The sequence below is a fragment of the Chiloscyllium plagiosum genome, unplaced genomic scaffold, assembly GCF_037043375.1.
Source record: "Chiloscyllium plagiosum isolate Xiang-an unplaced genomic scaffold, Cpla_swu_hap1 HiC_scaffold_22, whole genome shotgun sequence".
NCBI lineage: Eukaryota > Metazoa > Chordata > Chondrichthyes > Orectolobiformes > Hemiscylliidae > Chiloscyllium > Chiloscyllium plagiosum.
The window spans coordinates 48874414-48894302 of record NW_028270160.1 but is presented as its reverse complement, the minus strand read 5'-3'; the positions used below and the strand labels follow the sequence as shown (position 1 = coordinate 48894302).

The window sequence follows — 19889 nt, the reverse complement described above, 5'->3', positions numbered from 1 at the left end:
TAATGTTTGTGGTGGGGAGTGTTAGCAATAGCAGACAGCCTTTAAGTTGGACTAGGATAAATTTCAGTTTGAGGAAAAGCGTTAGCGTGAGGGGTGTTTCCAGTTAGGATTGTGGCAGGTTGAAACAATTTTGTGGGCCTTAGGAGTTTTTTAGATTTTAGATTACTATAGTGTGGAAACAGGCCCTTCGGCCCAACAAATCCACACCGACGCACAACACACCCAGACGCATTCCCCTATATTTACCCCTTCACCTAACACTACGGGCAATTTAGCATGGCCAATTCACCTAACCTGCACATTTTTTTTTGGATTGTGGGAGGAAACCGGAGCACCCGGAGGAAACCCACACAGATACGGGGAGAATGTGCAAACTCCACACAGAGAGTCACCTGAGGTGGGAATTGAACCCTGGTCTCTGGCACTGTGAGGCAGCAGTGCTAACCACTGTGCCACCCGAAGTTGGTCAGGATCTTTAGACAGATTGGCATTAAAGGTGCAGGTATTGAGGAAGAGGATTTATGAAGGTTTGGAGCTTCAGAAAGGGTATTTAGGATGGAGTGTGTGTTGAGGTAGTGTCTGGTTTTTAGCATATGGGTTCTGCTGTCAGACAGTGAAAACCTGGGTAAATCAGCATACATTTTGTGGTAGAGTTCAGATTTAGGATTTATGTTTCAGGTGGTATGAATAAGGTAAATTGGCTATTCTGTGCTATTGTTCAGGTGGTTGGCATAGTTCCCCTTTGGGATTAAGAATCCTGTCAGGATGGCATTTTCAAGGGTATTCTCAATTTTAGTTTGCCTGAATAAAAACTGTCCTGTCTTATTCTTGATTTCAATTTGTTGGCAACTCTGTTGTTAATTTTCCAAATCTCCATCCCCTCTTCCTTTCCTTTGTGTTGATGCCCAGTTCAGATTCATTTTCAGCTTAATGCGCAGGCTGTCCTTTGATTGCTTTGTCCTGGTTTCCTGCTCTTCTATCCAGTCACTAAAGTGTTTCCTGTTGGCAGCAGATGGCACAGACTACATTGTGTTATTCACGTATTAAGCTTGCCATTTTCTCTGTGTTCATTTTGAAGCGTTTGCATGTTCCACTGCTTGTCACAATAATTTAGGGTGGATTGTGCTGTCGCTCTGTTCATGACTCATAAATGTTTGCCTGCTTTAAAGCCTGGTGTCCTGTTACATTCGCTCAGTGAATTGCCTTCTGCAGCACAATGGCTCAGTGGTTAGCACTGCCGCCTCACAGCGCCAGGGACCCAGGTTCGATTCCAGCCTTGGATGACTGTCTGTGTGAAGTTTGCACATTCACCCCACAACCTGCATCTGTGTGGTTTCCTCCGGGTGCTCCAATTTCCTCCCACAGTCCAACGATGTGCAGGTTAGGTGGATTGGTCATGCTAAATTTGGCTGTAGTGTCTAGAGATGTCTAAGCTGAGTGTAGTAGCCTGTATTCCTGATAAAGGGCTTTTGCCCGAAATGTCAATTTTACTGCTCCTCGGATGCTGCCTGAACTGCTGTGCTGTTCCAGCACCACTCTAATCTAGACTGTAGAAGTCAAGGGAAATCCAGAGTTCTGGGGATAGGATGGGGTGTTGGTTCTGGTTCGAAGGCTTGGTATGGCCATGAGAGGCCAAATGGCTTTTTTCTGTACTGTAGGGATTCTGAAACCTTTTAAATGCATCTCTAACTTTTTTTTGAGGTGGTGGGTCATTTAAACAGCATGTTTGAATTAACAGTGGCCTTCATGTTGACTTTGCAATGGAAAGTTGGCTCTCTTGAAATTTGACTCAATGGGCTGGAGTTCATGTTCTCTCGCTATGGGTGATTTTTGTTGGGGGCAGGGTGGTAAGCATGTAAAGTAGGAAGGGGGGGCAACACCACCACCTTCTTGCAGACCCCGAGTAGTACCCCCATGACACTATAAGTGGCTGGGCAGCAAATTGTGCAGAATGCCTGCTATTTGTAAGTAAATAAGCAAGGATTAGTCCACCTTGTCCCCAAGCTTACTGACTCCAATAAGGCACTGCCCACACCACAATAATGGTTGGCATGAGAAGGCAGGCAGTCTGTTACTTATCACAGACTGTTTAAGCAGTAGGGAGGGAAAGGAGTCACACCATTCAGGGTGGTGCTCTGTGTGCATCCTCGAACATGTCACCACCCTCTTAGTTCCAACTGCTTGCTCTCAAAAGTGTGTCACCTTTTCCACCTCAGCGGGCTATCCAATCCCTCATTACTCTCACTGCCCAGGATTTCTCTGATTCTGGTGCTCATGTTCTCTCCTGCCTGAGGCTTGCCTGCAGAATTCCAGTCGTGCCCAGTGCTGACCTCAGGCCCTGCTGGCGCTGCCAGAGCTGCCTGTCAATGGGACTCGCCAGCAGCCATTGAGAGGATAGGACCTCTTCCTGCCGAGGGGCTGAAGCCCCAGGCTCTCTGTTTAGCTCGGCCACAGCATGTTCTGGCTACAAAATGGCTTCTTTGGTCCGCATTAGATGCCCAGCAACAGAGCACTCAACGTCCCTGAACCACCTCCTCCCATGCACCCCCACCGCCCGAAGCACTCAGCCCAATGTTTTTGAGAAAGCCTCCTGTGAATCCTCTCTGGCTTCCTGCAGCTTGGAGTGTCATTGCTGCCTGGTTGAAAACCTCCAACTTTGTACATATAAAGTGTGGACTCATTGGCTGCAACTTCAGCAGCCTGACGCAAGTGTGTTTAGTGCGGTGGTGTTTTGTGTGCCCGACCTCTCCGCCCCCACCCCAGTCTGACCTATCACCCTCACCTTGACCTCTTTCCACCTATCACATTTCCGACGCCCCTCCCCCAAGTCCCTCCTCCCTACCTTTTATCTTAGCCTGCTGGACAAACCTTCCTCATTCCTGAAGAAGGGCTTATGCCCGAAACGTCGATTCTCCTGTTCCCTGGATGCTGCCTGACCTGCTGCGCTTTTCCAGCAACACATTTTCAGCTCTGATCTCCAGCATCTGCAGACCTCACTTTCTCCTCAAAGATATAGAATGTGGCAAAACAGATGTTGGCATCTTGAAAAATGTCTATATTGCAGAGTCATGTTACAGAAGAGGTGGTGCTGGATGTCTTAAAGTGCAAAAGATGGATAAATCCCCAGAACTTGGTCAAATGCACCCTAGAACTCTGTAGGAAGCTAGGGAAGTGTTAGTTGGGCCTCTTGTTGAAATATTTGTATCATCAATACTCACAGATGATGTGCTGAAAGACTGGAGGCTGGCTAATGTGCTGCTACTATTTAAGAAAGGTGGTAAGAAAAAGCCATGGAACTATAAGACCAGTGAGCCTGGCATCGGTGGTGGCTAAGTCGTTGGAGGGAATCCTGAGGGACAGGATGTACATGTATTTGGAGAGGCAAGGACTGATTAGGGATAGTCAACATGGCTTTGTGCGGGAAATCATGTCTCACAAACTTGATTGAGTTTTTTGAAGAAGTAACAAAGAAGATTAATGAAGGCAGAGTGGTAGATGTGATCTATATGGACTTCAGTAAGGCGTTCAACAAGGTTCCTCATGGTAGACTGGTTAGCAAGGTCAGATCTCATGGAATACAGGGAGAACAGGTAATTTGGAAACAGAACTGCCTCAAAGGTATAAGACAGAGGGTGGTGGTGGAGGGTTGTTTTTCAGACTGGAGGCCTGTGACCAGTGGAGTGCCACAAGGATCGGTGCTGGGTCCACTACTTTTTGTCATTTATACAAATGATTTGGATGTGAACAAGGGAAGTATAGTTAGTAAGTTTGCAGATGACACCAAAATTGGAGGTGTAATGGACAGCGAAGAAGGTTACTTAAGGATCTTGATCAGATGGGCCAATGGGCTGAGAAGTGGCAGTTGGAGTTTAATTCCGATAAATGTGAGGTGCTGCACTTTGGAAAAGCAAATCTTAGCAGGACTTATACACTTAATGGTAAGGTCCTGGGGAGTGTTGCTGAACAAAAAGACCTTGGAGTACAGGTTCAACGTTCCTTGAAAGTGGAGAAGCAGGTTGATAAGATAGCGAAGAAGGAATTTGGTATGTTTTCCTTTATTGGTCAGAGCATTGAGTACAGGAGTTGGGAGGTCATGTTGCGACTATACAGGGACTTGGGTTAGGCCACTGTTGGAATATTGTGTGAAATTCTGGTCTCCCTCCTTTCAGAAGGATGTTAAGAAATTTGAAAGGGTTCAGAAAAGATTTACGAGGATGTTACCACGGTTACGGGATTTGAGTTAATGGGAGAGGCTAAGTAGAGAGGGGTTGTTTTTCCTGGAGTGTTGGAGGCTGAGAGGAGACCTTACAGAGGTTTATAAAATCATGAGGGTCATGGATAGGATTATTAGACAAGGGCTTTTCCCTGGGTTGGGGGAATGCAGAACTAGAGGGCATAGTTTTAGGTTAGAGGGAAAAAATGTAAAAAGGACCTAAGGAGCAACTTTTTCACACAGACGCTGGTGCTTGTACGAATAAGCTGTCAATGTGAGTGATTAGATTTCCTACAGTAAGGAAACAGGCCATTTGGCTCTACAAGTCCCCACCGATCCTCCGAAGGGCAACCACCCAGGCCCATTCCCCAACCCTATATTTACCCTGACTTATGCACCTAGCACTATGGGCAACTTAGCATAGTCAATTCACTTGCCCTGCAGGTCTTCGGAATGTGGGAGGAAACCGGAGCACCTGGACAGGAAGAGAATGTGCAAGCTCCACACAGACAGTCACCCAAGGCAGGAATTGAACCCAGGTCCCTGGCGTTGTGAGGCAGCAGTGCTAACTATTGAGCCACCATGCCATCCATGCTGTGAGCCTGCAGTGGTGGAGGCTGGTACAATTATAACAATTAAAAGGTATCTGAATGGGTACATGAATAAAAAGGGTTTACAGGGATATGGGCCAATGCTGTCAAATGGGACTAGATTAGGTTAGGATATGACTCTATGACTCTATGATATCCAGTCGGCATGTAAGAGTTGGACAAAAGCATTTGTTTCCGTGGCTTACATCTCTATGACTCTATGACAAATGCATCAGACCTTGGTCAGCACAAGGAATCTTCAGAGGGAGCAAGGCAGAGAATGTGCATGAAAGATACAAGCCTTTTTAACAGCATGAGTGGCCATATTCTGCTAAATGTGCCAAATGATTGGATAATGTTTAAGTTTGTAAGTGGGTCAGGCGAGTGTGGTAAATGGTTAAGGGGAGGGGAGGATACCAATTGGGTAATTGTCAGACTAGGAAAGTGGCAGCTAGGCAGGGTTGAAAGGGAGGCATCATCTATGGAGCGGGGTCAGGTGACAGGGTGGTAAGGCAGCAAGGTCACTAAATGGCGGCTGGGTAGGTGTTCAAGCTGAGTAGATTGACAGTATAAATAAAATAGCAGATGGGTACGACGGTGAGATCCGTTTGGGGGATGTCGGAAGGTCTTAGCCAGAGGACGTCTGGAGCTCTGGAAAACATTTTGTGGTTCAGTTGTGTGATTCTCCAGGAGTTAGTACAGGTTAGGTTGCAAGTCTCCAGATCATTAACTGTAATTCAGAGTAAGGGACTTTGTCAGAGCGTTCCAGATGATGGGTAATTATCTATCTGAAGTTTTAGCTTACCAGGCAATACCCACTAGTCAGTGTGTCAGGCCTTTCCAACAGATTGAATGATTATTATCGAGGTAAGTTTATTTGACAAATCAGAGCCCAGAAGATCTAGCCAATGTTAATGTACCAGCAGCTAGCGTTGCCAAAAGCAATTAAATGTATTCCTGCAGGGTTCATCATGTGACTTTACCCAGCCCTGCTCCCCGGGTGACTCATTCTCACAATGAATGCATCCTGTCAACTGGATGACTCATGACTGTCAGCCAAGCAATCTTTTTATTGATTTTTCAGAATCTTTTATATCCAGTTTCAAGGAAATAACAAAATAAAACCTTTTTTTTTCCAAACATGCTAGTGATTTCTCTCCAGGATTGCACCCAACAGCGTCCTAGAGATTTGCCTTCAATTCCTGGAGTCACCCTGTGAGTGCATTCTGTGCCAAACAGACAGACAGACGCTTTAGTTCTGAGTTTCATTTTCCAGTTTCAGTTTCATTTCACATTCAGTAAGTGACTTCAAGTGAGTCATGAAACGAAAAAATACATTTTGTTGAAAACAACACATGAAACACATCTTCCTTCCCACCTACCCATTCCATCCTCCCCTCCTAAGTATTACCACCAAACCTCCCCCCGCCTCCCCCCCCGCATTGACCGATTATTTTCCCACCTGCCTTTACCTCAGCCCCAGCCCCATCCTCATCCTCCTATATATATCTCAGCCCCTTTCCACTCACACAGTCCTGACGAAGGGTTTATGACGGAAACGTTGATTCTCCTGCTCGTTGGATATACCCTGAGCTTTTCTTGTGCCACACATCTCAGCATAAAACACATTTCTCAATCAACTCACTGGAGCTGAATACAGCAAAGAAAGAAATTCAACATATTTTACATGATGAGGTCAGTAAAGTTCGCTTGAAATTCTTTAGTATTGGAATTTATGTGTAGACTATGGGGCAAGAAGCTTGTTTCTTCATAAATAAAATGTTCAGACTTAAAGTTTTATATTGACTTGTATTTATATAGGACCTGAAATGTAATTTAATTTCATAGAAAATTAATCAACAAAAATTGACACAAAAGAAAATACTTGGAAAGTGACAAGAAAGCTTAGTAAACAAGAGGTTTTTAAGGACAGGCAGTTTTTAATGAAGGAATTTTGGGGCTGTCGGTGCTGAAGCCAGTGCTGGAGTAAAATGGAGGCCAGGCATAAAGCTAGAGTTTGGTGAATGGAGAACTCTCAGAAAAATCTGGTACTGAAGGACATCACAGAGACAGGGAAAGGTGAGATTGTGAATCTCATAGAGTCATAGAGATCTACAGCACGGAAACAAACCCTTCGGTCTAACTCATCTATACCGACCAGATATCCTAGCCTAATCTAGTCCCATTTGCCCATATCCCTCCAAACCCTTCCTATTCATATACCCATCCAGATGCCTTTTAAATGTTGTAATTGTACCAGCCTCCACCACTTCCTCTGGCAACTCATTTCATACATCTGAGTGAAAAAGTTGCCCCTTAGGTCCCTTTTATATCTTTCCTCTCTCACCCTAAATCTATGCCCTCTAGTTCTGGTCTCCCTCACCTCAGGGAAAATACCTTGTCTATTTATCCTATCCATGCCCCTCATAATTTTATAAACCTCAAGAAGGTCATCTCTCAACCTCCAACACTCCAGGAAAAGAGCCCCATCCTTTTTGGCCTCTCCCAGTAGCTCAAACCCTACAACCATGGCAACAGGCTTGTAAATTTTTTCTGAACCCTTTCAGGTTTCACAATATCCTTCCGATAGGAAAGAGACCAGAATTGCGTGCAGAATTCCAAAAGTGGCCAAATTAATGTCCTGTATCGCCGCAACATGACGCCCCAACTGCTATACTCAATCACAGAACGACAGTGTGTAAACAGGCCATTTGGCCCAACAACTCCAAACCGACCCTCTGAAGAGAAACTCACCCAGTCCCATTTCCCTACCCTATTACTCTACATTTACCCCTGACTAATGCGCCTAACCTACACATCCCTGAATACTACGATCAATTTAACATAGCCACTTCATCTAAACTGCACATCTATGGGACTGTGGGAGGAAACCAGAGGAAGCCCATACAGGCACAGAGAGAATGTGCAAACTCCACACAGTCAGTTGCTCGAGGCTGGAATCAAACCCAAGTCCCTCATGCTGCGAGGCATCAGGGCTAACCACTGTACCACCCCATGTTCTGATTATTAAAGGAAAGCATACCAAATGCCTTCTTTACTATCTTATCTACCTGCGATTCCACTTTCAAGGAATTGTGAACCGCACTCCAAGGTTTCTTTGTTCAGCAACACTCCCTAGGACCTTACCATTAAGTGTATAAGTCCTGCACTGATTTGTTTTTCCAAAATGCAGCACCTCCCATTTATCGAAATTAAACTCCTCAGTCCTTTGGCCCATCTGATCAAGATCCCATTGTAATCTTCGCTGTCCACTGCACCTCCAATTTTGGTGTCATTTAATATATGTTTACATCTGTTATCTCTTTAAAACTCAACAGGATACTGAGAGGCCTGGATAGAGTGGACGTGGAGAAGATGTTTCCACAAGAAGCAGAGACTGGGATCTGAGGACATGGCCTCAGAGTGAAGGGACTCCCCTTTAGAACTGAGTCAAGATTAGTGTGGTGCTGGAAAAGCACAGCAAGTCAGGCAGCATCCGAGGAGCAACAAAATCGACATTTCAGGCAAAAGCCCTTCATCAAGAATGAGGCTGAGAGCCTCGGGGGGTGGAGAGATAAATGGGAGGGGAGTGGGGCCGGGGAGAAGGTAGCTAAGAGTGCAATAGGTAGATGGAGATGGGGGTGAAGGTGATAGGTCAGAGAGGAGGGTGGAGCGGATAGGTGGGAAGGAAGATTGACAGGTGAGACAGGTCATGAGGACAGTGCTCAGCGGATTGACGGAAGAGAAGGAGATGCATGGAGTAAATCCAACAGGCCTACTGGATACTTGAACCAGTGCTCCTCTTCAGATGTTTGGAGTTGGAGATGGTTCAGATGTGCATTTGGTGAAGATTAAGAAGTCAGCAGATAGCAGATCAGTCAGTAGAAAGGAGACAAGTGTAAGAACTGATAAGGTTATAAATTAAATTATTTCATTTTGCTCAAAGATTTGCTTAGATGATCTTTGATCTTAGATGACCAGAGGTTTCACAGTCACTGCGTCCAAAAAACAGGAGCAATGTTTAAATAAAGAAACTGGTTGGAAGGCAGGGAAAATGTAAGTTACTATCAGATGAATTTTACTGTCTTGCAGTGCCACACAGAAGGATGCGTTGAAAGTGAAGCTCAATCAGCTTCAATGTCACTTCACGTGGACTCCACAGAAAGAAAACATCGACTTGGATGATATGAAACAAAGATTAGAAGATACAATACAGACAAGTGTGAAGTATCAAGCCAGGTGCTACAATCAATTGGCTTTTATAAACTGTCTGCAAGGAAACTGTGAAGAGGCAATTCAGAATTTAAAGGAAGCTGAAAGGATTCTGAGGGAGAGACATGAAGATGAATTTGAGAAAAGGATCTTGGTCACCTATGGAAACTATGTCTGGGTTTATTATCACATGGACCGACTGGAGGAGGCACAGTCCTACCTCGACAAGCTGGAGACGGTCTGTAAACTATTTCCTGAAGCCTCTCGGTTTACAGCAATGATACCTGAGGTTTACGGGGAAAAGGGTTTGTCACTGTTGAAATCTGCTGGCCAATATTATGAAGAGGCAAAGGAATGTTTTAAAAAGGCTCTAGAGAAGGATCCTGACAACATTGAGTGGAATGTTGGCTATGCCACTGTTCTGTATCGTCTGGAAGCGTTTTCTGGAACCCCTGAGAGTCATGAACCCACTGAATCAATGAAACAGTTTAGACGTGTGCTGGAGCTAGATCCTGATCATGCTGAAGCCATGGTGTTGTTAGCTTTAAAACTACAAGAGTTAAGTCAAGAGGGGGAAGCATCCACATTAGTTGAACGAGCATTGCAGAAGTCTCCTGATCTCCCACACGTGCTTCGATATGCAGCAAAGTTTTACAGAATCAAAGGAGATGTTGAAAAAGCTTTGAAAGTGTTGAAGACAGCAATGGAAATTACCCCCAACTCTACCTTTTTACACCATCAAATCGGTTTGTGTTACAGAAAGAAACTAATGCCATTGCTCAAACATCCACTCAGCAAAAACCCTAAAGATCCTGCTTTTCAACAGAAAGTTGAACTGATCAAACTTTGCAAGTCTCATTTTAAAAATGCTTTCGAGCCTCGACCATTAACCTTTATTAGGGCACAACTGGATTTTGCAGGAATATGTTCACTAAATGAAGAGTTTCCTGAAGCAGAAAAGATCTACAACAATCTCCTGAAACTGAAAGATATCCGTCCAGAGAATAGGCAAGCAATATGTTTACAAGCTGGATTATTTCAACTGTTCCAGAAAAGAGCAGAATCAAAAGCCATCGCTCATTTTCTGGAAGGAATGAAAGTCAATTACAATTCCATAGAAAGAAAAAAATGCCGTGAAAATTTGGAGAGGACCACAACACGACGGCTTCACAGGAATCCACGAGATAGCGAGGCCCTTGGTGCTCTTGGCTTCCTGCATCAACTGGATGGGAAGAAGCGCAAAGCTGTCGAATACTTTGAAAAGGCCTTGCAATTTGATCAAGGCAATGAAGAATATCTCAGTGCCCTTTGTGAATTACGTCTTTCTATCTAGCTCAGTAATGAACTTGCCAGCTAAAGTTCAGCTGAAAGATGAATTAATACTCTCTAATCTATAATCAGCTTTTACCCCTGGTATCCACTTCACTTATATTTTGCTTAGATATTTTTCAATTGAGCATATTATTCATGTGTATAATTTTCAGATGGCTAGTTGTATTTTAGTTATTCTAAACGCCTGCTTTATTCAGGAATGTTGTCCTCACTGGTGAACTAACTAACCAATACCCAAGAGTTATTGCTCTGTGTGGAAAGAAACAAAAACATTTGAGTTTTTTGGGATTCATATTAACTGATTCAAACTGTTTTAAATCCAATTATAAACAGTACATGTGACTGATTTTAACTCCAGTTTGGTTTTAAGTGTGTGGTGAAGGAGTTTCAAAACTGAACCTTCGCTGCTAATTAGAAATCAAAAGAATTGCAGATGCTGTCAATCAGAAACAAAAACAGAATTTGCTGGAAAAGCTCAGTAGGTCTGGCAGCATTTGTGTAGAGAAATCAGAGTTAACGTTTTGGGTCGAGAGACCATTCCTCAGACCTACTGAGCTTGGGCTACCTGGCTTCTATAGATCAACAGCTACTCAATACATTGAGATGGAAAGACCTCAGACCGGAGCCTTTTTCCCACAAATTGGGATGTTTCTAATTCCTGGTTATATTGTTTCCATGTTTGAATTTCAATGGAGGCATCTAAGAGTTGTTAGATGTCACTGAGGTAATACCTTGGAAACATAAGTTAGCAGGTCTGGCAGCATCTGTGGAGAGAAATCAGAGTTAAAGTTTCAGGTCAGGTGACCCTTCCTCAGACATGCTGAGCTTTTCCAGCAAGTTCTGTTTTTGCCTCTGTGCTAATATCTGTCTCAGCGTATTTTAAATTCCCAACTGCATTCATGTGCTGGCTGTCAGTATTCAGGTGAGTGTTTCGAAAGAGATTCTGGGAACATCGCATTGGGATGAAAAAAAGAATGTGGTGGAAAAGGACATTGTAGGGAAGCTCCAAGTTATCATTTTAGGCCCTGGTGGGGGATTCACGCCCCCCAAAAAGTAAACCTTCCCCTTTGTTTCTCTTCTGACCTGTTTCAGTCAGGGCCAAAAGATGCAGCACTGCCCCCCTGCTCCGGACTGAGTTACCATCACAATCAGGGCTCGTGAATATCACCGAACTCCAGGCTCTGGTTGTTATTGAGGATCCCACACAGCTTCACCCCATTTACACCAAGTGGCTCCGTCTAATTTTCCCCTCATTGAGTTCTAGTGTCATCTGGGTCACAGCAAGTTAAACTGATATCCAAATGTAGATGAAAATATGTGCTTTATCATGATGCTGAACACTTTATTATAGGAGCAGTACACTTTAGGTGAAAGCACCATTGGTCTCAGTGATAGTCTGAGCATGTGACTGCTCCTCTTTCGATGGTGATGATGGTGTGTTAACAATATCCAATCCAGCCTCTAGAGACTGGAATAAAACCCCTCTTCACTTGCTGCCTTTTCCCAGAAAGGCTCCCCTTGGGTGAAAGGGTTCCCAAATGTGACAGTTGGGAGAGGGCCAATAATCACTGCAGACCCTTCAAATAAACCAACAGCTCAATTCTGTGTCCCTGAGGACTTACTGAGGGGTGATGGGACATCCCCTACAGAGCGTTCACTCAGATCTCAGCCCCTGTCACTGGGAGTCTCCCTGTCCTGGAAGTTGTCAGCTTCACCAAGCCTTCAGCAAACCATCTACGGCCCTGATTGGCCAACACAGAGCAGCTGGGACAATCCCCGAGGAAAGGCCATTTACTGCAGACTCTCGCAGTCTGGGTGAAGGGAAACGCAGGAATGGTGGTGGGGGTGGGAAGGATAGAAGATAGAAAAATGGGTTCAAAAGAATATAATACTACTGGTGCAGAAACTAATCTCAGATTTTAATACCAATGGTATAACCAGAAATTAAATGTTAAAATACTCAATAAAATGAAATTGTGGCTAAAATTATCTTTCTGAATGAGGACAGTTTGCACAGTATGCAATACGGTACACGTAAAATTATAAGATCATTTCTGACATTCTGCAACATTTATCTTCACTTGTTATGAGTTAATGATCAATATTTTGTGCACTTTTATCTTGGTCTACATGGTATTTTAATCATAAACTAAAAAGATTATTTTAGGAACACTGTAAATAAAGCTCTAACTGGTTGTGGGGAAGGTTCAATTGAAGTGAAATTTTAAAAATTATAAAGAAATAGGAGAACAGAGGTTCAGGGCAGTGAAGAGATGAATGATAATTAGTGTGACAAGAAGTGGTCGAAAATATCTGCAGATGTGTGTGGAAGAAATTAGAACCAGATTAATAAATGATGATTAAAATGTCTAAGTTTAATTATTATTATCTGTATGCACATTACAGCTTCAACAAGATGGGTGAATTGACAGCTCAAATATAAATAAGTAAGTATGACTTGATAGTGTTATGGATCAAACCAAACCCCCTCAAGATATATGAAGAAGAGAACCTAGACCCCTAACTTCTTTTTATTTTAAAGGCAATTGTGAGGTGTCAGGTTTCAGATGCAATTTGATTGGTCAAACTACCAGACTTGAAGCAAAATACACTTTATTCTTACAGTATTGGTACGAATCAGACCAAACCCCCTCAAATATATATTCAGAAGATAGTCTAGATTCTGACATTTTCTAATTTTAAAGGTGTTGCATTCCAGGTGGAATTCAATTGGTCAAACTACCAGATTTAAAGTGAAACACACTTTATTCATCTACTAAAACTAAAATACAACAACAGATAGAAGGAATTGGAATAACGTAACTCGATTGGAAACTTTAACAGACCAATAGATACAGCTACTATTATTAAAGAACTGTTTCAAAATAGTAACATCCCATAAACAAATCCTTGGTAAAAGATGAATTCAGAAAACAGATTGTCTCACAGGCAACTTCCGTAACAAACAGAGAATCCACAATTTTTGGCTATAACTATGAGAATAGCTTCCACTTCTTAAAGACCCCAATAGCAACTCCTGAAAGCTCAACCTAAAATCCTTGGTTTTGTGGGAACCTGACCACACCCATTCGGGCTGCTTCTATTGTTCCAACTTTAAAACAAAACACCCAAGGCCTCACAAGCTGTTTGTTTTCTTATAGACTGCTTAGAACCTCTCATTCAATCTCTTTTTAACAAACACAAAAATCAAAATAACCTCCTAAAGCCAATATATTATTTTACTATAGTTAAAATACAAACAAAGAAAGAAGAATTGGAATAACTGTTTGGGCTGCCCGTAGGTGATACAAAATGGCTGGTGGTTGCCCATGGCTACAGCAGTTAGAGCATGTGGGAAAATCCTTGCTTAATATAACCTCCGCAAGCAGAACAATAGCAGGTCTTTATAATCAAGATTGCTTAAATGAGTTAGAATGAGCAGCAGCAATTGCTTACATGGATAAGAACATTTCAGATTAATTAGTTGTTTCTCTTGGATTATTTAATCAACATGTTACAACATAAAGAGTAAGTTTTAGTTAAGATTCTTCAGATAATCATAGATATAGATTCCAAAATAGGCATAGATCAACTTATGTATACAAATAAAATCACTAAAAATGTTAGAGGAAAAGAATCAAACCAGATTCAGAAAGCAAAAATGCCCTCACCCCCTCATCATTACAGGGAGGAATGGCAGAAACATTGGACTATGAACGCACTGAGGCACAATTTGTTAGCTAAGGAATTCTAACATTAGGTCTAACCACATAACTTTGTTGGAACTGATCAAAAATTAATATTCTGTAGTTAAGTATGTAAGTTAGCTCACTGAGCTTGAAGGTTTGTTTTCAGATGTTTCGTCACCATACCAGGAGGAATTGGCAGATTGTGTTTATTGGGTTCCCGATTTTCTTGAAAACGTTGTATACATATCTTTCTTCTGCTTTTTGTAGTTCTTGGGGGCTACAGTGTGATGTAGCTCGTTGAAATAATGTCTTGCTGAAACTCCAATTGTGGGTGTTGGGATGATTGCTTCTGAAGTTAAGTATTTGGTCAGTGTGTGTTGTTTTTCTGTAGACGCTGGTTTGAAGCTCTCCGTTAACTGTATGTTCAACTGTCACATCTAGGAATGGGAGTCTGTTGCATTCTCCTCCTCTTTTGTGAATTTTATGCCTGTCAGGATATTGTTGATGGTGTTGTATGTTTCCTCTAATTTGTTCTGTTTTGTGATAATAAAGGTGTCATCTACATATTTTTCTTCCTATCTATCTTCCCTTGAAAAAATGAACTGGAATTGACATCACCCACCTTAAGAAACCAAGACCTATAAATAGAGAGGTGGGATATACCACCAGCTCTTCACCAGAGACTCTCATTGATGATGTTACCTAGTCATAGTGATGAAATGTCTGAAAACAAACCTTGCAGCTCAGTGAGCTAACTTACATACTTATCGTCAATCTGAGCTACAAATCTTCTCAAAAATCGCTAATATTCTTTTGTATTCCCTGTAATGAGAAATTTAAAAGTTCCTGATTTAGCTAGTTAGAAATCAACACGGTGCATCTGCTTAATGTTATCCACTGTGAAAAGCCTCAGGTAGAAAGATAAAATCTGGGAAAAGATCATGAAGGACGGGGACTGGGCCACAAGCCTGCCCATCTCAGTGATTAACAAGTTTGTACTGTGAAAGATGCTGTACCAGACAGCCAATCACAGTGGGATAACTCTGCACCACTGACCAACAGTATCAAAGGTGGGGTGTGCTTTAGGTTTTGACTGTATACAAGTTCTTGTGTGCCTTTTTGCTGTGTGTAACTGATGTGAAACTGCAATAAAGGTTCTCTGAATCTACCACCGGACTCGGACATTTATTGGAAAATATGAGATCTAACAACAATTAACTCTATTGGAAAATTTAACAGCATAATAGATTATTTAACTATGAAACAACTGTTCCAATATAGTGATGTTCCATAAACATATCCTTGGCAAAGGCAAATTCAGTAAACTCGATAGTCTCACATGCAATTCTAGCAGCAGGAGGAGAGCCCCAGTTTTTAGCTGTAACAGAGAGAGGAATAAAAGCTTCCGAAACCAGCTTGAAAACCACAGCAACTACTGAAAGTTAAACTAAAATCCTGGTTTTGTGGGAGCCTGACCCATTCAGGCTGCTTCTATTGTTCCAACTTCAAAAAAAAATCCAAGACCTCAGAAGCTGTTTTTTGGCTTGGACCAGACCACTTGGCACCTCTGCCTAAACCTCTCTTTATAAAAAAAAACAGGACAACATATACCTTTTAAAGCCGGAGTATTGTCACAATAGCTATTACAGACGTGTGGTTGCAATGTAACCAAGACTGGGATCTCAATTATCAAGGGTATTTGGTATTCTGGAAGAATTGGCAGAAAAGAAAAGTGAGGTGGGAGTAACTTTGTCAAGTTATCAGTGAAAGAAGTTATTAGTGTCATGATTAGTAATGATATGGGTGTAATAGATCAGTTTGGGTGGAATCAGTTTGGGTGGAAATAAGGAATAGAAAGGGAAAAAAGTTACAGGTGAGATTATTCTAAAGGCCCTGAAAGTTCCCCCACTATAGGACATTAGCATAAATCAGCAAATAGTGGAGGGCACATAGGAAAGGCATTACAATAGCCATGGGTAATTGAATTTATCTATTGACTGGATAAATCAAATGGGCATGACTAACATTGAAGACAGTAGACAATTAAGCAGATTTTTTCCTAATGGTCAGCAAACATTTATTCCAATCAAAACGGACCCAACAAAAAGGAAGAACAACCCATAGATAAGAAAGATGGAGCACTGGGAAGTTTATTTAGGAACAAACAGCAAATGACTTAAAACTCAATAAAGAGGGAGAAAATTGATTATAAAAATAAATTTGCAAGAAATATAAAAACAAATCATAAAACCTTCTGTGAGTGTATAAAAGGAAAGTAGCTGATGTAAGTGTGCGACTCTTGGAGGACGCAACTGGGCAATTATTAATGGTGAATAGGAAAATGTTAAATATTTAACACAATATTTTGCAATCAGCTTCATGGTGAAGGACACTAAATATTCCAAAGATAACAAAACAGCACGGTACTATTGAGAGGAAAGCTCTTGTAACAATCCCTATCATGAGGAAAAGGTATTTGACAAACAAATAGTATTGAAGGTGGACAAGTCCACATCCAAGGAAGTGGTTGCAGAGATAATGGAGGCATTGATCAAAATATTCTAGAACTCACAGGGTTCCAAGAGAGGCCAGTGGACTGGATCATTACTAATATGGTGTCCCTGTTCAAAAGGGAGGGAGACTGAAACCAGGAAACTACAAGCCAGTTAGTCTAAAATCTCTCAATAGAAAAATGCTGGAGTGCATTATTAAGAAAGAAACAATGGATCACTTCGGAAAACTTAAAGACAATCAGAGTCAACATGGATTTTTGGAAAAAAAATCATGTTTGACAAATTTGCGCAAAGCAGATTTGATAAAGGGGAACTGTGCAGTTATAGTGTTTTTGGATTCCCAGCAGATAAAAGGTTAATGCACAAGATAGGAGCTTATAGTATGAGGGGTAAAGTCTTCGCATGGATTAGCAGGATTTGTTAATACACAGATGATGGAGAGTCAGATTGAATTAATCCTTTTCAGGATGGAAAGGTGTAACTAGTGGAGTGCTGTAAGTATCAGTCGCAGGACAATGGATCCAAATTTCCTGTCTAAGAAATTAGTGGGAGGGGATATTATGATGAGGACATAATGGATCCACAAGGGGATGTTAATAGGTTGAGTGAATGGGCAAAAACGTAGCAGATGGAGTCTAGTGTAGGAAAGTGTGAGGTCATGTATTTTGGTAGGAAGAATCAAAAAGCAGAATATTATTTAAATGGAGACAGAGAGACTTCCAAACGTGAAGTACAGGAAGTTAGCATGCATGTTCAGTAAGTAATTTAGAGGCAAAATGGAATTTTAGCTTTTAACGCTGGAGCTTAAAAACAGGGAAATTACAGCTGTACAGGGTGTTGGCAAGGCTACACCTGGAGTACCATGCATAGTTTGGGTCCCTATATTTAAGAAAGGATGCATTGGCATTGGAGGCAGTTCACTAAACTGATTCCTGAGAATTTGTTAGAATGGAGGGGTGATCTTATTAACACGTACACAATGCTAAGGGGGCTTGAAAGGGTAGATGTTGAGAAAATATTTCCAATCATAGGGGATTCTCAAACTACATACATGTTAAAGGATGAGGGGACACTTATTTAAGACTGACATGTGAAGGAATTTCTTCTCCCAGGGGAGAGTGAATGTCTGGAATTCTCTAGCCTGGCTGGCTGTGGAGCTGGATCACTGAAAATATTTGAAGAACAGATGGATAGACTTTTCAAGCAATTGGGCAGTTGAGGGCTATGAGAATCTTACACAAAAAGAGAAGTGACATCCTGGGTCAGATCAGCCATGATCTTGCTGAATAGTTGAGCAGGCTTGAGGGACCCATCTCTGCTAAGTGAGGACACAACAGTCGGAGGAAAGCTATCATGACAGAAGATGAGATAGCAAAGGGTCTTGGGCTCGGTGGTAATATCCCTACTTCTGAATCAGGCAGTCTAGGGTCAAGTCCCATTTGCTCCAAATAATGCCTCTAACAGGTTGATTAGAAAATATCTATAAGGTGATGTGGAAATTACTTAAAACTTAATCATTGTAGACACACAAATTTACTGACAAACTCCTACAAATCACTAACGAAAACAGAAATTGCTGGTGAAACTCAGCAGGTCTGGCAACATCTGTAGGAAGAAAACAGAGTTTCTTCATTAAGGTTATCAGGCTTGAAATGTTAACTTTGCTTTCTTCCAATAGATGATATCAGACCTACTGAGTTTCACCAAGCAATTTTGTTTTTGTTTCAGATATCCAGCATCCATGATTCTTTGTTTTATCATGCAAGTCAATGGCACCTTTACATAATACATCCCAATAATGAAGGCACTTCACAGAAGTATTATAAAACAAAACAGCATCTCCATCTTGCCTTGCCTTTTTGCATGTTGCCACCTCAACAGAACCACCATCCTCACAATCTTTCAGTCTTCCCTTGGCCTTTAGTCCAGGTGCAAAGCTAGGCCTGTTTATTAGCAGTGATCAGGCAAGGGATTGGGCATGTTACTGCATGGCATTATGCTTTATCAATGTCACGCCATCACCATGCACTAGCAGTTTATGCAGCAAACCAACTGATGGTGCTTTACCCAGATCACCACATTTCAAAATCCAAGGGGAATTGTCCTTAGTCATATCAAGGGAGAGTGTCATCACATTCAAAGGTTCCAGTGCAGTCCATCAAAGGGAACGTCCAATTTTAGTCCAGGGGGTTGGACGTGGTTAGTTAGGCATTGGGGGCAGTTAGGATCAGTCTTCCATATCAAACACAGTTCAGGGAGTGGGCTACACTCAGCCCTGCAGGTCCAGTGCAACCAATCGTGGGAGTAGCAGTAAGTCAGTCTGGGAGCTCCACAGAGAGGAGACAGGGATATGGTCACAGTCAATACAGTCATTGTAAGTCAGTCTGGGGGTCGGCTACAGTCGATCCTGGGGGTTTATTCACTGATACCCAGTGGGGGTTTATCAAGGGCTGTTGCTGTGGTGGGGAAGTCAGTTCTGGGGATTGGATGCAGCATGCTGGGATACTGAGAGGACAATCACTGTCAAGAAGGGCAACACCACACAAAAGGGTGGGAGATGGTAGAGCAGGGCTTCTTGAACCTTTTGCCGTCTCTGACATCAACTGCTGCACGGCATTTCCGTGTGTTATACCTGGGTGTGTTATGCTGCATCCAGTCCCCCCCCACACATCCATAAATGCACAATACCTCCATATCACCTGTCTCTGTTCAGCTGCAAAGGGGCTTGCCACAATGCTCTGCCCTTTTGGGGGTGGGGTGGGCGGGGCATGCTTTCCACTTATGTCCACCTTCTCCTTGCTTCTGCAGAAATTTTTTAAAAATAGCATCAGTCTTTGAGAGGTTGTCCCTCCATATGTCAGACAACTATGTACAAATTAGCACTGTAAGAGAGGTTACCCTTTTAGTCAAAGAAAACTCCTTTCCAAAAATTCACCCCCTCTTTTTTCTTGAAAAAAGAATATACCCATTTTCCTATATTGTATCACCTCACCCTTCCCATTCCTTTTGTCAAGTCATCTCCTGTTTTCCCACAGTTTAAAACACTCAATCTCTCTTGAAGGAGGATCTGTCCACACATAAGAGTGGGAGCTGATGCAACAGTGTTTCTCAACACATTTTACTGGCTACTGCAGGGCATTGGTGTTTCACCAGATTTGTAATCAAAGTGATTAGAACACTGAGTGGAAATTTAATCTAAACCAATTTGGCATTCCAGCAGTGCCCTACATTGACAGTTTTTCAAGTATCTTATTGTATTTCACTGTAAAATACACGTGACAATAAATAATTCATTCATTCAAGTACCAAATCAATTTTATGACTTATCCATTTCGATTAC

The 19889-nt window shown here is 42.2% G+C and overlaps 1 protein-coding gene across 1 annotated transcript; it reads left to right on the top strand.

The window, feature by feature from the left end:
- The first annotated feature begins 6391 nt into the window (after positions 1-6391).
- LOC122544930 (interferon-induced protein with tetratricopeptide repeats 5-like) lies at positions 6392-15205 on the top strand. The gene is made up of 2 exons (XM_087999036.1): positions 6392-6498; positions 8896-15205. The coding sequence occupies exons 1-2, from the start codon at positions 6491-6493 to the stop codon at positions 10346-10348; spliced, it is 1461 nt and encodes a 486-aa protein (XP_087855162.1). The 5' UTR covers positions 6392-6490; the 3' UTR covers positions 10349-15205.
- Positions 15206-19889: the final 4684 nt, after the last annotated feature.